At 46.4% G+C, this 16,866-nt stretch overlaps 3 protein-coding genes across 3 annotated transcripts; 1 reads left to right on the forward strand and 2 right to left on the reverse strand.

The window, feature by feature from the left end:
• The first annotated feature begins 1,929 nt into the window (after positions 1-1,929).
• LOC117833237 (uncharacterized) lies at positions 1,930-3,889 on the forward strand. Its single transcript, XM_034712667.2, has one exon. It carries the CDS (start codon positions 1,938-1,940, stop codon positions 3,549-3,551), a length of 1,614 nt encoding a protein of 537 aa, XP_034568558.2. The 5' UTR covers positions 1,930-1,937; the 3' UTR covers positions 3,552-3,889.
• A 2,070-nt stretch (positions 3,890-5,959) lies between these two features.
• Positions 5,960-7,168, reverse strand: LOC117866582 (proteinaceous RNase P 2-like). Its single transcript, XM_034750825.1, has 4 exons — positions 6,903-7,168; positions 6,542-6,662; positions 6,263-6,331; positions 5,960-6,193 (listed from the first exon to the last, which is right to left on the reverse strand). The coding sequence occupies exons 1-4, from the start codon at positions 7,145-7,147 to the stop codon at positions 5,960-5,962; spliced, it is 669 nt and encodes a 222-aa protein (XP_034606716.1). The 5' UTR covers positions 7,148-7,168.
• A 6,851-nt stretch (positions 7,169-14,019) lies between these two features.
• LOC117866583 (uncharacterized) lies at positions 14,020-15,136 on the reverse strand. The gene is made up of 2 exons (XM_034750826.2): positions 14,639-15,136; positions 14,020-14,390 (listed from the first exon to the last, which is right to left on the reverse strand). Exons 1-2 carry the CDS (start codon positions 14,847-14,849, stop codon positions 14,332-14,334), a joined length of 270 nt encoding a protein of 89 aa, XP_034606717.1. The 5' UTR covers positions 14,850-15,136; the 3' UTR covers positions 14,020-14,331.
• Between the last annotated feature and the right edge of the window lie 1,730 nt (positions 15,137-16,866).

Below are 16,866 nucleotides of genomic sequence, written 5' to 3' on the forward strand. Positions count from 1 at the left end.
GCCTTCTCCTTTCTCTCGCCTCGCCACGGCGACGCAGCACGCACTGGCAAGCAAGAAACCGCCGAGCTGAGGCGGCGACCCAGCTGGCCGGCCGGCCGGCCGGGACGGGCGCGCAACACCCATCCCTGTCGCGACGAAGCGCGTGCAGCAATGCAAACTCGACAAGGGATACCCAGAGGCCAGACCGCCAGAACATGCCGGTGCCGTCGTCGTGCCGTGGCGGCCGCGCGCGCCGCCATGCCTGACCGGCTTCACCGTCCAGGGGGCAGGGGGGACGGTATTTCATTTACCGTCCGGGCTGGAGTGCTCCTGAGCCGTCGGATGGCGTCTCCGCGGCTGGGATCGGATCTTCTGGATGGGGAGCGTTACCGCGTTGGTTTGGGCTGCGCCAAGTGAGGGCCCAGTTTCCTGAGCCCATTACCTCGCTGTGGGGCCCGTAGCCTCCTAGCGCATGCACCGCTGCCTCAGCGGCCGCCCTAGTTGCTTGCTCCGGCGCTCGCCGCCGGCGCCCATCGTAAGAGTACTCCAGCAAGCCCTCGAGCCAAAGTCCCCATAGATCAAATGGGATTCTCTCTATTTGTTTAAAGGATAGAAAAATATCTCCAACTCCAGCAATAGTCCATAATAGAGAGCTTCCTAAAGTCTTCTCTAGGAATGGAGGGTGAAGGGGAGAATTTGGAGACTTCCCAACATGGGGAGTCAAATTATTTTTGGAAATGAGAAGTCAAGTAGATAGGCTGCTGAAGTGCGTTTTTTACTTAGTCCTCTAAACTTGAAGTAGAAGGGCTATTTAGGGTCCGTTGGAGTTGCTCCAGGGGATGACCAGTCACGGCAGCTCCCGGTAGCCCACGGAGCGTGATCAACGCCAGCGCGGTCGATGCACGACTGCTCCTGCAGGCTGCAGGCGTAGAGAAACAGAGCAACACCCCAGGTCGTCATTCGTGTTCCACACAGCGAGGGATCGGGACGACGACGACCGATCGAGCCCGCGGGCAAGGAAGGCGGCGGCCGGCGAGGTGGCGGCGTCGGGCACCAGTACAGATGCGAGCTCTTTGGTAGTATAATACTACCAGGAGATGCTAATCACTGCACTTGTCAATTTGATAATAACGTTGCTGCTTGCCATCCCTGGCGTGAGTTTTGTGTATAAACAGGACTGATGAAACGTCAAGGTAGTGGTCAGATTATGCCACACTTGTTTAGTCAAATACTCAAATAACGATCTAAAGACTACACGCCAGACAGCCGAATTTGAAGACGTTCGAATGTTTGCAGGTAGCCCCGTACGGACGATGGATCATACTAGAGTAGCTGCTTAACTGCCGGAGAGTCGACACTTTTGTAGTTTGTACGATCCAGCTTCGTCCTCGTCCCGGCATGTGTCGCTCGCTCGCTCGGAAAGCCTCCATCTCGAGACACCAGACGTCTTGCGGTGCCTTTGCCATAACCCATAGGACATGAGCAAATCGCCAAATGCGCTGCTGCTGGCTGCGCCGATCATTGGAAGTGCCGCGCCGGCGAACTTTCCCGAGCCACGGCACCCGCACGGAGGCACGCCGGGTCCCGGACGACGCGCGCGCCCCCTTGCTTCTCGCTCGTCTCCCGACCCACGGAATCCCGGCAAACCTGCCAATTTTTCTCCATCACCGCCGAATAATCCCTGGGCGATGCCGCAATTGCTGCTCGGTTTCAACTCCCAGCAGCCACCACACTGCGCCCACTGCTCGCCCCGTGACAGGGGAGGTGACACTCCCAATGCCAGTCCCCACTGCAGCTGCAGCTTTCCTATGCTCCTTGCCCACCCCACCAAAGCCGTTGGCGCGCAGATGCCTTTTGACCTCACGCGCGCCGCGTACATAACCCAACTGCCGCCCGGCCGGCCAGTCACTCGCCTCGCCGGGCGCCGTCTCGTGCCGCCGCGATCGACGAGCGGGACGATGCGGAAGCTGCGCGAGCCGAGGGGCGGCGGGGAGAAGGTGGGCGTGCTGGCCTTCGAGGTGGCCGCGCTCATGTCGCGGGCCGCCGGCCTGTGGCGCGCGCTCGGGGACGCCCACCTCGCGCGCCTCCGCGCCGAGGCCATCCGCCTCGAGGGCGTGCGCCGCTTCGTCGCTGACGACGACGCCGCGCTCCTGGCCCTCGCGCTAGCCGAGAAGGCCGCCGCGTGCCGCGACCTCTCCCGCGCCGTGACGCGGCTCTCGGCGCGCTGCGCCGACCCGCTCGTCCGCCGGTTCGACGCCCTATTCGCGGCCCTCGTCAAGGGCGGCGGACGCGCCTCCGACCCGCACGGGCTGCGGTACGCCGCCGAGAAGAAGATGGACCGGAAGGCGCGCAAGATGCAGCGCCTGGTGGCCGCCACGGCGCACCTGTGCCACGAGATCGACGTGCTCGCGGAGCTCGAGCAGGCCCTGCGCCGCGACAGCCGCGGCGGGCACCGCGCGGCGAACGGCGGAGGGGAAACCGCGCGCCGCGTGGCGCGGCAGAGGCGGGAGGTTGAGCGCCTCCGGGGGGCCTCCCTCTGGAACCGCAGCTTCGACTACGCCGTCCGGCTGCTCGCCAGGTCGCTCTTCACCATCGTGACGAGGATCACAGAGGTGTTCGACCTGGAGCCAACGAACATCTCAATCTCCTCCTCCATGGATGACGACTCCAACTCCAAGGTCTCGCGGCTTTCATGGAGCAGCTCGTTCGTGAGCAGCAGCATGCAGTCCATGGTGTACCCTTCCGACGTCGTGGCCGCGGACACTCCTCAGAGGATGCTGCGTGCAAGATCCAGCAAGACTACCAGCGGCAACGCTCGTCGGTTTCTCATGTCCAGGAGCAAAAGCTTGAGGCAGCAGCTCAAGTGGCCGGCGGCTGGCAGGCACCTCGTCGGCTGCGTGGTCATGGGGAGCAATTCTCCGATCAGAAACGGGTGGATCCATGGCGACGCTGACCTTCCACTGAGCTTCAGCTACATATCCGCAGCCAGCAACGACGATTATTCCATCAGCATCAACTTCCAGCCCCAAACGGATCATCACACGAACGCGAGGCCTTCGACGTCCGTGTTCGAGTCCACGCACGACGTTCTGACCAACGCGCCGGCGACGTCCCTCGGCGGCGCCGGCCTGGCGCTGCACTACGCGAACCTCACCATGCTCATCGAGAAGCTCGCCGTCTCGCCTCACCACATCTGCTCCAACGAGAGGGACGACCTGTACGGCATGCTGACGGACAGGATCCGGGCGTCTCTCAAAGTGCGCCTCAAACCGTTCGCCGCCATGAACACGCCCTGCGACCCCGTCCTGGCCGCCGAGTGGTCCGACACCGTGCAGAGGATTCTGGGGTGGCTGGCGCCGCTCGCCCACAACATGATCCGGTGGCAGGCCGAGAGGAACTTCGAGAAGCGGAACGTCGCGTCGAGCGACGGCGTCCTGCTTCTGCAGACGCTCCATTTCGCAGATCTGAGGAAGACTGAAGCTGCGGTGACCGAGCTGCTCGTTGGTCTGAATTACCTCTGGAGATTTGGGAGGGAGCTCGAAGCAAAGGCCAAAATGGAGTCAGCGGGTTAGCGGCAACTACGATGGTTCCCTGGGTGACATGTGTCAATATCATATCTGTGATTCCAGTTGTAGGAGGCTGTCAAGCGTCAACTGAACTGAACTAGATGATGAGCTTGGATATTAAACCAGCGATAGCATCTCCCAGAACACAACAACACCTTGCTAATTTTGCTCCGTCAACGATGCTCCCAAGGAACAGGCATCAATCAACAGCTCGTCAGCTTGGATGCTGCTATTTCTGTACGTCTGATCTGCATTTCTGATAGTTACTTCCACCATTCCATGTAAAGGTCTTTTATGTACTCTCTCCTCTCTCCATTCTTAAATATATGATGCTGTTGACTTTTTTCATTTGTTTGACTATTCGTCTTTTCTACAAATATTTTTGCAAATAAATAAACTTACAAGTTAAATTTAAAGTACATTTGATAATAAACATAATGATACACATTTTACTTTAGTTAATTCAATAGATATTGGCGGTCAAAATTGAAGTAAAAAATCAACGGTGCCATATATCTAAAAACGGAGGGAGTAGTTATGTACTAATAAAGAGACACATATTTGCAGTGCTTCAGGAACAATTTTTAAAATTATTTAAACACAACTGAAATCATTATGCTTGTATTTGTACATAATGCGTTTCGAGTGGCTTTGTCTTTGTGAACATCTGCAGTTGAATGTCGATTTACCAATTACTTCGCACTTAGCTGATTTACATTGTGTATTGATATTGTGCTGACGAACTAAACAGTTATGTCCCCTAATATTCTTTTCTGGCAACTCTTGCCGATGATTTGAAGTAGCAGTTTAAAAAGCACCAAGATTTGGACATTATGCTCCACCAATCCAGCGGCATCCTTTTTTTGAGGTTAATCCAGCGGCATCCTTATAGAATTCAGTTTTCTTTGCATGCAAAGATTTATGTTTGCGAGGTGCTGAACTGGGCAGATATGTAACAAGTAGATCAATCCGGCCTGAGCAGGCCCGGCCTCTTCTGGCCCAACTAGCATTGCAATCAGGCCCAACTCGATAATTCTGTCTGATAAACTGTTAAGATGATGGGCCTTGGTATAGGTTTTCGGCCTGAAATGATTAGACTTTTCCTTATTAGCCCGGTCCAACGCCATGCCTTAACCCAAACAAACAAAAGAGGACCGAGGCACACAAATTTTCTTTTGCAAAAAATGAGAGAGTGGGAGAAGTGAACATACCTTAACCCAAACCAAAGAACCAAAATAGCAGTTAGCCTTATATTACGTAAGAAGAATGTAGAGTACACGTTCTCAGCTCATGAGAGAATCTGCTGTAACTGAGAATTTACGCATTTTAAAACTTAGTTTCAAATTGCTTTTGATTTTGTGTTATTAATTAAAGGTTTACCAATTTCTTCAATCATTGTGTCTTATCATGCTATTCAATTCACCTTTGAAGTTGACTATAGGCATGTTTGAACTGCGATTGCTTCATCTAATCCTTATGACCATTCTTTTAGGATTCGGAATTCTCATATAATCCTCATGGATTTCACATTTACTTTCTTGTCGATGATTAAAAAAGCTCATGTGACAAGTAAAACACATGAAAATTGCTGAGAAGCAGTAGTCTGAACCAATTGCTCCAAATAGATACATAACCTCACCTATTATTCAACCGGTGTCCTAGTGACATGAATTACGCCACCGAGAAGAAGATGGACCGGAAGGCACGCAAGATGCAGCGCCTGGTGGCCGCCACGGCGCACCTGTGCCACGAGATCGACGTGCTCGCGGAGCTCGAGCAGGCCCTGCGCCGCGACAGCCGCGGCGGGCACCGCGCGGCGAACGACGGAGGGGAAACCGCGCGCCGCGTGGCGCGGCAGAGGCAGGAGATTGAGCGCCTCGGGGGGGCCTCCCTCTGGAACCGCAGCTTCGACTACGCCGTCCGGCTGCTCGCCAGGTCGCTCTTCACCATCGTGACGAGGATCACAGAGGTGTTCGACCTGGAGCAAACGAACATCTCAATCTCCTCCTCCATGGATGACGACTTCAACTCCAAGGCCGGCGAGCCAACGAACATCTCAATCATCCAGAATAAAGTCCACCTTTTCATTAACTGGAGAGACAAAAGGTAAAGGTACAGCAAATTTGAGGTTATCTGGTATTCTGGTGTTACACTAGATGATCATGGATGCAACCAGATACATGGCGCAGCAAAATTGTCTAAAATCGCACCCAATTTGTGGAGAATGCAAGTGTGCAAGCCAGTGATTAACAATTATCGGCATCCTGCAGATCCGGGATGGCACTATTGCTGCATCCCTATTCTTGAACTGCCTCAGCTGAATCAACAACAAAGTTGGCTGCAGAAACACAGTTCACCACGATTGCTCACAAGATGACAAACTCCCAGGTAGATGCTGGCTCCTCGATATGTGATCAATCTCTATCCTTTCTTTTACCAGTTATCAACTCATCCTTATTTTCGGCCAGCCTCTGCTGTATCACGTTAGATGCCTCAGTTGGAGGAATTTCGTGGACAACTCCATTAGTTGCAGGAACTTCACCATCTTCTTTGCAGGAACCTCCCCTGCCAATACAAAGCCAAATCCTACCTCTCTCATTCCCAGACTTCTCTTCCATTGGGATGTGCCAACATCCCATTTCCGACTCCTGCAATGAAGATTAAATGAGCAACAGCAGATACTAAGCTCTAGAAAATGCTGAAAATAGAACACTTACTTGAATCTCTGAAGAATAAGGGGGTGGCATCACAAGCACCGCTTTTCCTTTATTAAAGGTGTACTTTACCTGCACAATTGTAACAAGTTTAGCAAATTCGCAAATAACAACTATCAGTAAAAGACAAAATCCAATGCATGGAGCAGGTTAAGAGAGAATTAATTACATTCTCTTTAGTTCAAACTATGTAGTAGTATTCTAAGCTTCTAGAACCAGGCTTTCTTTGTAATAACCATGCACAGAGAAATAGCACTATATCATAGGTTTTGCAGAGCTCACCTGATGACGTTGCTTCCACTTTGGAAAAAAGGACGACCCTAGAAGCTCGAATATGTGATCTCTCATTTCATCATTAGTCACAAGCAAACAATTTAGTTTGATTGCTGCATATAGCCAATACCTGGATGTTTGCATTTCATATAATTAGAAACATATAGGAGGAAATATAACAACGAAGAAAAATGAATAATCAACAAACTATGTGATTATAGATATTTGCGACCTCTGCAGAATTACAGCGTAAACAGGAAACACCTCCCAGTTTACAAGAAAAGGTGGCCGCAAGGTCTTTCCATTGTCTTTGAGAATTGAGCATAAACAGTAAGTTCAGAGATAATGAAGGCTAGAAACTGAGCATTACCAGTCATCGTTTGACCCACTTGGTGAAGTATACAAAGCCCCATTTGTTCTCCAAGTCTCAATCGAATGTCTATTAGATGAATTTTCCATAAGCTTGGCAATTCGTTTATTATGTAGTATGACAAGTGGCCATTTCCCATGATATCTATCCCGTAGCTCTGCTACAACGGCATCCAGCTGCTCTATATTAAGCATGCAAAGTCGAACAATAATTAGCACGTATTGCTTAATTATCAACATGAACATCTCAAAGCTCCTGAGCACCTGCACGCGTCGCTGAGCAGGACATGCTGCGACGGTGGGCGAGCGCTGCTAACGCCCTGGGGAAGAGCAGTGGGTGCAGAGAGAGGGAGCGAGGGAGAGGGGTTCTTGTATATGTTTGCTAGCGTGGCACCGTTTAAACGGTGCTCGCCTGCCAGATTTAGATTTTGAGAGTTCGTGGACCTAAGTGCCACACGAGACAAGTTTAAGGGCTACCGGTGTATTTAACTCTTTTTGTTATGTTGATATTGGTTTACACGTGTCATTCACCCCAAATCGTGTTGCAAGGTTGAACCTATTGTGGGAGGCTTTTGGTTTCCCTTGACCAAGTATCATCAGTGATATCACTGCGTTCTGATTTAACGCAGATTATGTATGAAACACTTATCTTTTTAAAACCTTTCTGAATTTAGAAACGAATTTGAAACATTACCCTCATTTCCATCCTGTATATATGTTTTTCTATCTTTTGTCCCTGTAAAATCAAACTAATTTGAATTATTATGTTCAGAACTACAAGCTGATTTACTTGTCCCATTTGCTAATAACAGGGCCTTGTGATTTCTAATGAACATTGCAGAGCATGTTATAAAGCGTATGCATGAACACCAAGGGGATGAAACCATTGATATATTTCTCATAACCTTTTGAACTTATCATTTAGCATATTTGTGTTCTAGTGTGACGTTTCAGCCACGAGACATGAGAAATGTTAGCTCATGGATTTTGGTTATTCATCATGGGTTCACAGATTTGTTTTTCTTTAAAAGAGTTGGGAAGTAGCTTTCTTTCTGGGTATATGTGGGGAAATGCATATGCAATCTTTTATTTATTGAGGTGACTGTAAAATTCTTGTCTGACTGAATATGCGATTTCAATCTACATGCTATACTTAGGGAAATTTGTGAATCTCCTAATGTTTGCTGCATGGCATGAATGCATATTTTACTGGTCCATAATGTGAAGTTCTGTATATAAACTTCTCGTGTTGACCCTTTAGAACATGCTAACTGGAGAGTTTTCTAGAGTAGTTAAACAAGAGATTTAGTTAAATTTGCACACATAGGTGGGGCCTGGCATACCCTAAGAATCGGCCTAGCCGGCCAGCCCATTAGTAAAAAAAAAAAGCACCGCAGTCAGCAGTCCCCACGTCGGTCTTCCTCGAGTCACGACTCGCGAAACTCCCGTCCTCCGAGTCCAAGACGGCGGACTGCGTCGAGCGCGGGGCGGGCGATTAGTTGCCCGGCTGCCGGCGGGGGATGGCCAGACAGCCGGATCACCGGCTCCTCTAGTCCTCCCTCCAGCCTCCGCGCTTCTTTCACAGCGGAGCTAGCGGCGAGGCGCCCGACCGACACCCTTCTTCCCAAATCCCGGCGGTCCTGCCTCGATTCGGCCTCCTCTGATCATATTAGTCAAGAAATTGATAATCAATTTGATGAAGTTAATATGGAGTTGCTTTCTTGTATGGTTGCCTTCAATCCTGCTAATTCATTTGCTTTATTTGATGCACAAAAGATACACAGACTCGCTGAATTTTATCCACAAGACATCACAAGCACGGATTTTCTAAAACTTGAATTCCAGCTCGATAATTATATTGATGATGTGAGATAAGATGATAGTTTCAAAGGCCTACAAGATCTTGTTAACTGAGACTCAGTTAAGCTTGTTGAAACAAAGAGGCATAATATTTATGATTTGGTTTACTTGCTTCTCAAATTGGTATTAGTTCTACCTGTGGCGACAGCTAGTGTTGAAAGGGATTTTTGTGCAATGACTTTGATCAAGAGTAAGCTAAGAAATAAGATGGGTGATAGTCTTTTGGATGATTGTCTTGTCACATTCATTGAGAAAGATATTTTCTTTGAAGTGGATGAAGAAGATATAATTAAGACTTTCATATCCATTAGAAATCGTAGGCCGGAGAAGAAGTAATATTGTAATTTTCTGAACTGTAGGTCTGTAAGCTTCTTTTAAACTATCTACATTATAATTTATGGACCTTTTAATTTAACCGTTGAATTCATGATATTATGAGATTTTTTATCTATGTTATTATTGTTTACCGATTTATTACCAAATTATTAGTTTGATCTTACAATATTGTATTTTGGATGATTGGCTCGGCAAACTCTAAGTTTAAATCCTAGCTCCGTCACTGTTTGCACTGGCTTATATGTGTGGAGTCACTTAACCTATGCACTTGGACCTCCACTCCCTTAGGTTTTATGAACCTAATTTGACAGCCTGCTCGTCTTTTATTTTCTACCAATCAGCTAGGAACGAACATGGTGATGTTTGCATCTCTGCCATCAATGGCTTACATGTCATTATGTATCACATTAGCAAGTCTTGTTTTGTTATTGGGTGGGATGACGGGGACTCTAGCTGGAATTGAATCAAAGTGGTAGATCACAGGGTATTCATTGCCATGTATTTCTGCAGTTGCATGGACTTGCATCAAACGGACCTTCCTACTTATGTGATTGTCCTATATGATCTCCTTTGATTTCATTTGCACACTGTAATCACATTAGCTAGAACACTCGCTTTTTGCTTCAAATTTGAAATTCATATCATGATGGACTAGAACGCTGAATTTCTTGATTGCTGAGTTAGTAATCACATTGTGGCGCTGCCACAGAAGCTGGACTCTTCATTGTTGTTGCCTTGTGGGCTGCCGTGTGCAAAGAACAAGAGCGCACGGTATTATAATAGCAGAGCAGAACACAGACAAGCGACAAGGAGCAGAGCAGAGCACAGCCAAGCACAAGCAGTAGAGTAGAGCAGAGCAACCGGGAGAGGAGGGGGAAGTCCGGGAGGGGGAAATAGTTATCTGGGCACATATGCAGAGTAGAGCAGAGCCAAGCGCAAGCATTCATGCACTCAAGCATGCAGCAGAGGTGTAGCAAGGCAAGCACAAACAGCAGAGCAGAGGGAAGGGAAGGTTGGGAGATGAATAGGCGAATAGTTACCTGGACAGAGCAGCGGGAATGGAGATGATGCAGATGCTTCCGGAGACTGGAGATTTGGAGAGGAACAAGGCCACGTTGTGAACGAGGTCCTTTCTCTTCTCTATTTCCCGCGCAATACTTGTGCATAGTGGCTGCCTCATCATCCAAGACGCCCACTTCAACCTGAGGCGGGTGCCACAGACATCCTGGCTAGGCGACGGCTATCCCCAGCACGCCCCCGGCGCCTTACGAACCATGATCCTAATACTATAAATTGTCACGTACTCACCTTGTAATCTTGTTTCAAGAATGCTCTATATGTTAACCTTCGTTTTTCCTTTTCCGGGTAGGGAAGTGGATATTGCTGTTAATTATGTTATGTTGATATTGGTTTCCACATATCATTCACCCCAAATGTGTTGCAAGGTTGAACCTATCATCGGAGGAATTTTTTTCCCTTGACCTTTATATCACTACGCTCTGGTTATGTATGAAACACTTGTCTTCTTAAAAACCTTAATTTAGAAACGAATTTGAAACATTATCTTCATTTACATTCTGTATATGTGTTTTCTACCTTTTGTCCTATATGATCTGCTTTGATTTCATTTGTGCATAGTTTTTTCAATTCAGACCTGGTGATTCTGAGGTTCATGTTGTGCTGATAAGCAGCCTACTATTCAGTAACACTTTCATGTGGCATGTTCATGTTAGCTAGCTAGAAATACTGTGCTTTTAGCTTCAAAATTCAAATTCATGACATGATGGACATTGACAATGAATTTCTTGATTGCCGAGCTATGTACACTGTAATCACATTGTGGGGCTGATAAAATAAGCAGCGGAGACACATAACAATTGAATCTTAAGCTTCACACAGAATCTGGACTAGTCATCCTCATTCCTGTCATGCTGGAAATGTCTTTCATACGTTTCAATCACAGCAATTGAATTCGTACTGGGGAGGATGGCAATGGTGCGTGAAGAGAGATCAATGTGGCAAATCTCACACTGTTCATTACCAGGTATCTCCGATTTCTGGTTATTTTAAATTTGCCTTGACATGTGACTTACTGAGGTATTGTATTTCATTTAATGGTAGTTCTGAATTTATGGTAACCTTGGATGGGGTTTGTCACTTTATCCACGCACGGACTTACAAAGGACAGCAAATGAGTATTTTTAGAGGGCTCCTGTCTAACCATGGACTATACTTTATGTACCCTTTTTTGACATGGTAATTTGAGGTTAATGGAAAAGTAGCATATTTTCCCTGTAGTTACCTTGGGTTTACTTTCGCATTGTTTTTTTTACAGAGTTTGCAACCAGTGTTTCATTATCAGATGAACGCAACCAGAGGGTATCACTCGTGGAGAGCCTTGGCGTTGCAGAATAGTCCCGCTCCAACTTGTAGATCGTATATACTCCCTCTGTTCTAAAATATAAGTTATTTTGATTTTTTTAGTTATATAGATTCTACTATGCTAACATGATAAACCCATAATCCATCCTGAGGAAAAACCAGGCTAAGAATAAGTGCTTTCATGACATTTAAATGTCCTGGAAAGTCTTGTTTTGTTTATATGCTTAAGCAAAGTAGTTCTGGAGGGCATGAAAGAAAAGCATCGTGTTGATGAGTATTGCTGGATGTTTAACTAATAGATCACGATCCACTAAGGGGGTGTTTGGATCCCCAAGCTAAACTTTAGCTCCTATCACATCAAATATTTAGATACTAATTAGGAGTATTAAACATAGACTATTTACAAAATCCATTGCACAGATGGAGGCTAAACGGCGAGATGAATCTATTAAGCCTAATTAGTCCATGATTTGACAATGTGCTGCTACAGTAACCGTTTGCTAATGATGGATTAATTAGGCTTAATAGATTCGTCTCGCCGTTTAGCCTCCATCTGTGCAATTAGTTTTATAATTAACTCATATTTAGTCCTCCTAATTAGCCTTCAAATATTTGATGTGACACAGACTAAACTTTAGCTGCAGGATCCAAACGCCCCCTAATAGTATTGTGATATATTTAACTGAACAAGGCCTAAGGATGGCCTTTAGGACAGCATTGCTTTCTCAGCCTAATTGGCGCCTTACATTTGGTGACCATACACGGCCCGTTAAGGAAATTTATGCCCAAGTTTGCTGAAGCATTGAAGTCACAAATGTTTTTGACTTCTGATGGCCTGTTTTTGACCTCCCATGGCCTAGTAGCAACCCTAGTTTTTATCAGCAATGACCAAATGTTAGCCCGGTTTTGCCCCATCTTAGGGTCTAATCATGGACCAATAAAACATGTTCTAGACTTCATGGTCATCGGATGCGTGTTCGGCCATGTAATCGTGTGCTATAGCTCACGGGAGGCTGAAAATGGCCTGAAGGGGCACAGTGGATGAAAACATCGGGGACGCTCGGAACACAAGAAAATGACCACCAGATACGTGTTTGGCCATTGTAACTGTGCGCTATAGTTGATAGGTCGAAAGCGGCTTGAAGAGGCATCAATGATGGAAACATGGGGGATGGTCGGAACACTTGAAAATGGCACTGGATAAGTGTGCTTATTCCTTGTAGGATGCTGAAAATGGCTTGGAAGGGTCATCTAGGATGGAAACTAGGTGGACAATAAGTGAAAATGGGCAGCGGACACGTGTTCGGTCATGTAACCATGTGCTATAGTCCACTAGAGGTCGGAAAACTGCCCTAGGGACTCTAGAGATGAAAACGTGAGGAACAGCTGAAAGGTTACGTGTTTGGCCATGACAGCCCTATTAGGAAGCGATAGAAGTGGAAAGATAGCTGGTTTCAGATTGGCATCCCATCTCTGAACTTTTGCTTCCCCCTTACTTCCATCTGTAATCCTGGGGCATCGAATTAAAAAGTATACAAATCACTTTCAGATGTAATTGAGGGTAAAGAGGGAAGGTTTCACGAGACTCTACAATGTTCAAATCGTTCATTCGTTAGGATGCCTCAGCTGCATACATTATTGCACTTCCACTTGACACCTATTTAAACGGTTCGTCTCGCCGCTACAAGGTATCATCAGATATAGAAGAATTAGAGACCGGGGGTAATAGCAAAAAAGAAATATAACTCGTCTGAGGAAGTGGGCGCAGGGGTAGTGGGGTAAGGTAATTGAAGTAAGTAGCCTGTTTCTTCCTGAAACTTCCCAAGAAAAATCCCGAATTGGATCCAAAATTGACGGATTAATCAACCAAAATAACCGTGAGAAGCCACAATGTTATAAGTCCCTTCTTCTCGACCAAATTTGTAACCCTTATTAGCAGACTCATTTTCAGTGGTTTCCCTGATCAAACTAGAGGTTACCAAGGAACCGTGTGCTATAGCCCACAGGTGGCCGGAAACAGCCAGGAAGGGCTTCGGGGATGGAAACAACGTGGACGGTCGGAACATATGAGAATGACCACGGGATACATGTTTGGCCCTGTAACAGTGTGCTATAGGAAGCCGGAAATGGCCCGGAGGGTCACCAGGGATGAAGATGCAGGGATGGATGGAACGTGTGAAAATGGCCACCAGTGGTTAGTGGCAGGTCTAGAGAGATATCTCATCAAATCGGTGAGTTATATCCGGTTTAAACGAGGATCAAAATGAGTGTATTTTCCACTCATCATATTGTCTTTTCGTAGCTGTACCGCCTTTAGTGTGTTGTATTGTTCCCCAAACACTAAGTCTCCGAGGCCCGATAAAATAAGGAAAGTGATAGCAGCCCAAAAATTGACAAGTTTCTTTCCCCCTTTGGCTTTCCTACTAGGATTCGGAATCCTCTTTCGCATGACAATCTTAATTATCTCCCATAGTCCAAAACTCACAAAAACATCAAAAATCCATCGAGAATAAATTAAGTAAAAAACATGCACACACAGATAATAATAATAATCATGTTTCAATAAAATTGCTAAGGCCAGAGACAATACATAAACATATTAGACTGTTCATGACACATATCACGATGGACAGTGTCGGTGTCCTTATTACAAGCAGCGAGAGGAATTAACTATGCTTGTCACCACACACGCGCGCACAGATGCACGACATACATATAGTTGAGACCAACGATGGATCAACTAGAGGTCGCCCCATATGGTGAACAATTTATTGGAGATAGACATTAACATAACTTGGCCATAGCTTGAAGCATAGCAACATATGCCTATGAATGGCATTCATGCTATCGTTTTAGGCTTGTCCTTCTTCCATCTTAGCAAGCACTCCCATTTCTTCCATCTTAGCAGCAACTGTCAAATTGAGATATGGAAATCCCATTAGCACATGAGTTAATTTTGCAGTGGAAATAGAGTACAAGATGTCTTCATGATATAAGTAATATGCCTGAAGTTGTGAGATGGGACGTGAAGTCAACAAATTACATTAACGGAAATGCATGGAAGGCCACACAAACGTATTAGTCCACGACATGCTACAATGCTTGTATGTACATATAACAAATTAAATGCATTGAATACAGTGAGTTTAGTGAGTTTACCAGAATCGGTCAGAATACATGGGAAACAACAAGTGTTGTTGTTCTTGCAGACTGTGTCGGAGGCACCCACAGCAATACAAGCAAAACAACATGCTTTTGCCCGGGCGGATACGCAGCAGCCGCACTGTGCCGCGGTGGCCGAGTTAACATTGAGGCTCAAGATGACCAGGCACATGATCACCATCAAAGCGGTAGTCCTCTTTCCCTCCATTGCCTCCTCACAATCTTAAAGCGGCAGTGAGTCACGTTGGTGTAACAAGCAGTACATCAGCTGGAAGATTGATATGTCTATAGATGCTTCTTCTTATCTTTCCACATACTGCACAATGTCAAAGTAAAATGAGAAAGGATAACAAGCGGATACAGAGTGATTGGATTTACTTGAGAAGCTTGAAGAAACATCCAGCAACAACAGAAAAGTCAAAGTATCAAGCGCATGGAGCTATAAAGCAGATTGTATCGGCTAGAAGATTCAGGACGTTGAACTTAATTAAGTTCGAAGCATGGCCATTGCGATAACTTTGCACGGGCATCACGGAGATGCCAACATACAGGAAAGCAGAACAATCAACAAGTGCCTCTGCTGATCGGTCAGGTCTCAGAGTTTGAGAAACTGGATCTGACGGATGTGAAATTAATCTATGTGGCTTCATGCAAATTTGTTCACAGGTTTGAACAGCATGTAATCTTTTTCAGGCATATATAATGGAGCGTGGGTGTGTTATGTTATCTTCTACTACAAATATAACATCAAATTCATTCGATCAGTTTGGCCGAGAGCCCAAAATACAACGGATATGCCATCCAACGGGGGAGAAAAAAAGATGAGGAACAGTATACTCTATCTTCGAAATGAGTTATAAAGATTCAGCTTAAAAAGAAATAACGAGGCGTCCAAGACTCGAGGAGCCAGTCAAGAGCAGACAAGAGGCACATAAGTGAATGCATCCACACCTTGGGATGCTGCAAACTTTTATGGGGCTATATATAGCCAAGTAAACTATTTTATCCTGCTGCAAGCTGCATACATAAGTTTATTTAACCTTTGTTCACAATACTCTTCATACACCATTCACACACGTCTCAGGGAGCTGCAGCAATGGCGGAGATCTTAGCTGGAGTGCTCACTTCCGCTGTCGTCGCTATTGCCAAAGACACAACCTAGCTCACCTCTGCTATTGCGGAGCAGGCCAATTTGCTGTGGAACTTCGGCGACGACCTGAAGGACATGAACTCGGTGCTGGAGTCCATCTCAGCAGCGCTCCAGGACGCTGACACTGGTAGTCTGCCAAGCTTAAGAAGAAGTGAAAAAGTAAGCAGGCCCGAGATCGAGCGCCAGGGTCAAAGCCTTGATGACCGGAGGGGTCGGCCATGGAATTCCAACCTCCATGACTGGCGCAAGGAAAAAATAACCTTCCATCCTCAACAAAAATCCCATTAGCTTTTTTACCTGGAACTAAAGAGGTTTTAGCCCCGTGCATATACCTTTAGTCCGGGTTGCTGTTACCAACCAGGAGTAAAAGGGTCCGACGGCACCAATCGGGACTAAAGCGTCCCCCACGAGTTACTATATAAAAGGATTGCATCCTCTACTCAGTCAGATGTACTGTGTAGGTGAGATGGTAAGGAAGCTATGCGTGAGGCTTGAGGTTGTGGGTTCGAATCCCACGCACCGCGCGCGCACGCACATATTTTGCGTGAAAATCGCGTGACGTGATCGGCCAAGGAGAAGTGGGTGCTGCTGTGGCTTAAGCGGCTGAGGCACGCCACCATAGACATCTCGGATTTGCTCGAAGACTACCAAGACACTAGCGAACCCTTAACGGCAAAGTTGAGTACTTATGCATGTCAGCATCTATGTTGTCCATGCTTCCAATGCAATAACAAGAAGGACTACTCTTCCTAGCAGATTCTTCACAACCACTCGTAAAGCTATGCGTTTCTCAATGCAATTTCGTAGAAGGCAATCGATCCAACCAAGCGACTAAATCATTCATCCTTGCTAATGATGTGCATCAGGTTTTCTATATGAAGGACATGTCTAGCAAATCCAAGATTTTAGAAGAAAAAGAAAAATCATGAGAGTCAAAGCGCCACATAGTTCTTCCAGGTAAAAAAACAATCATCCACTGGGATAGATCCAAAACGTCCATATTTAGACTTTTTGATAGCAGAAAAAACATGAAATGTCTAATATTTGTAGTATTAAAAGGAAAAATAATATATTC

The sequence above is a fragment of the Setaria viridis genome, chromosome 8, assembly GCF_005286985.2.
Source record: "Setaria viridis chromosome 8, Setaria_viridis_v4.0, whole genome shotgun sequence".
Lineage (NCBI taxonomy): Eukaryota > Viridiplantae > Streptophyta > Magnoliopsida > Poales > Poaceae > Setaria > Setaria viridis.

Excerpts from the sequence above, each read along its gene's own strand:
- LOC117833237 (XM_034712667.2), top strand. The coding sequence starts at position 1,938 with ATGCGGAAGCTGCGCGAGCCGAGGGGCGGCGGGGAGAAGGTGGGCGTG.
- LOC117866582 (XM_034750825.1), bottom strand. The coding sequence starts at position 7,147 with ATGTTCATGTTGATAATTAAGCAATACGTGCTAATTATTGTTCGACTT. Across the intron at positions 6,663-6,902 it reads AGTGGGTCAAACGATGACTG|GTATTGGCTATATGCAGCAA; the intron begins GTAATGCTCAGT and ends GCAAACATCCAG. Across the intron at positions 6,194-6,262 it reads CTTATTCTTCAGAGATTCAA|GAGTCGGAAATGGGATGTTG; the intron begins GTAAGTGTTCTA and ends TCTTCATTGCAG.
- LOC117866583 (XM_034750826.2), bottom strand. The coding sequence starts at position 14,849 with ATGGAGGGAAAGAGGACTACCGCTTTGATGGTGATCATGTGCCTGGTC. Across the intron at positions 14,391-14,638 it reads ATGTATTCTGACCGATTCTG|TTGCTGCTAAGATGGAAGAA; the intron begins GTAAACTCACTA and ends TCAATTTGACAG.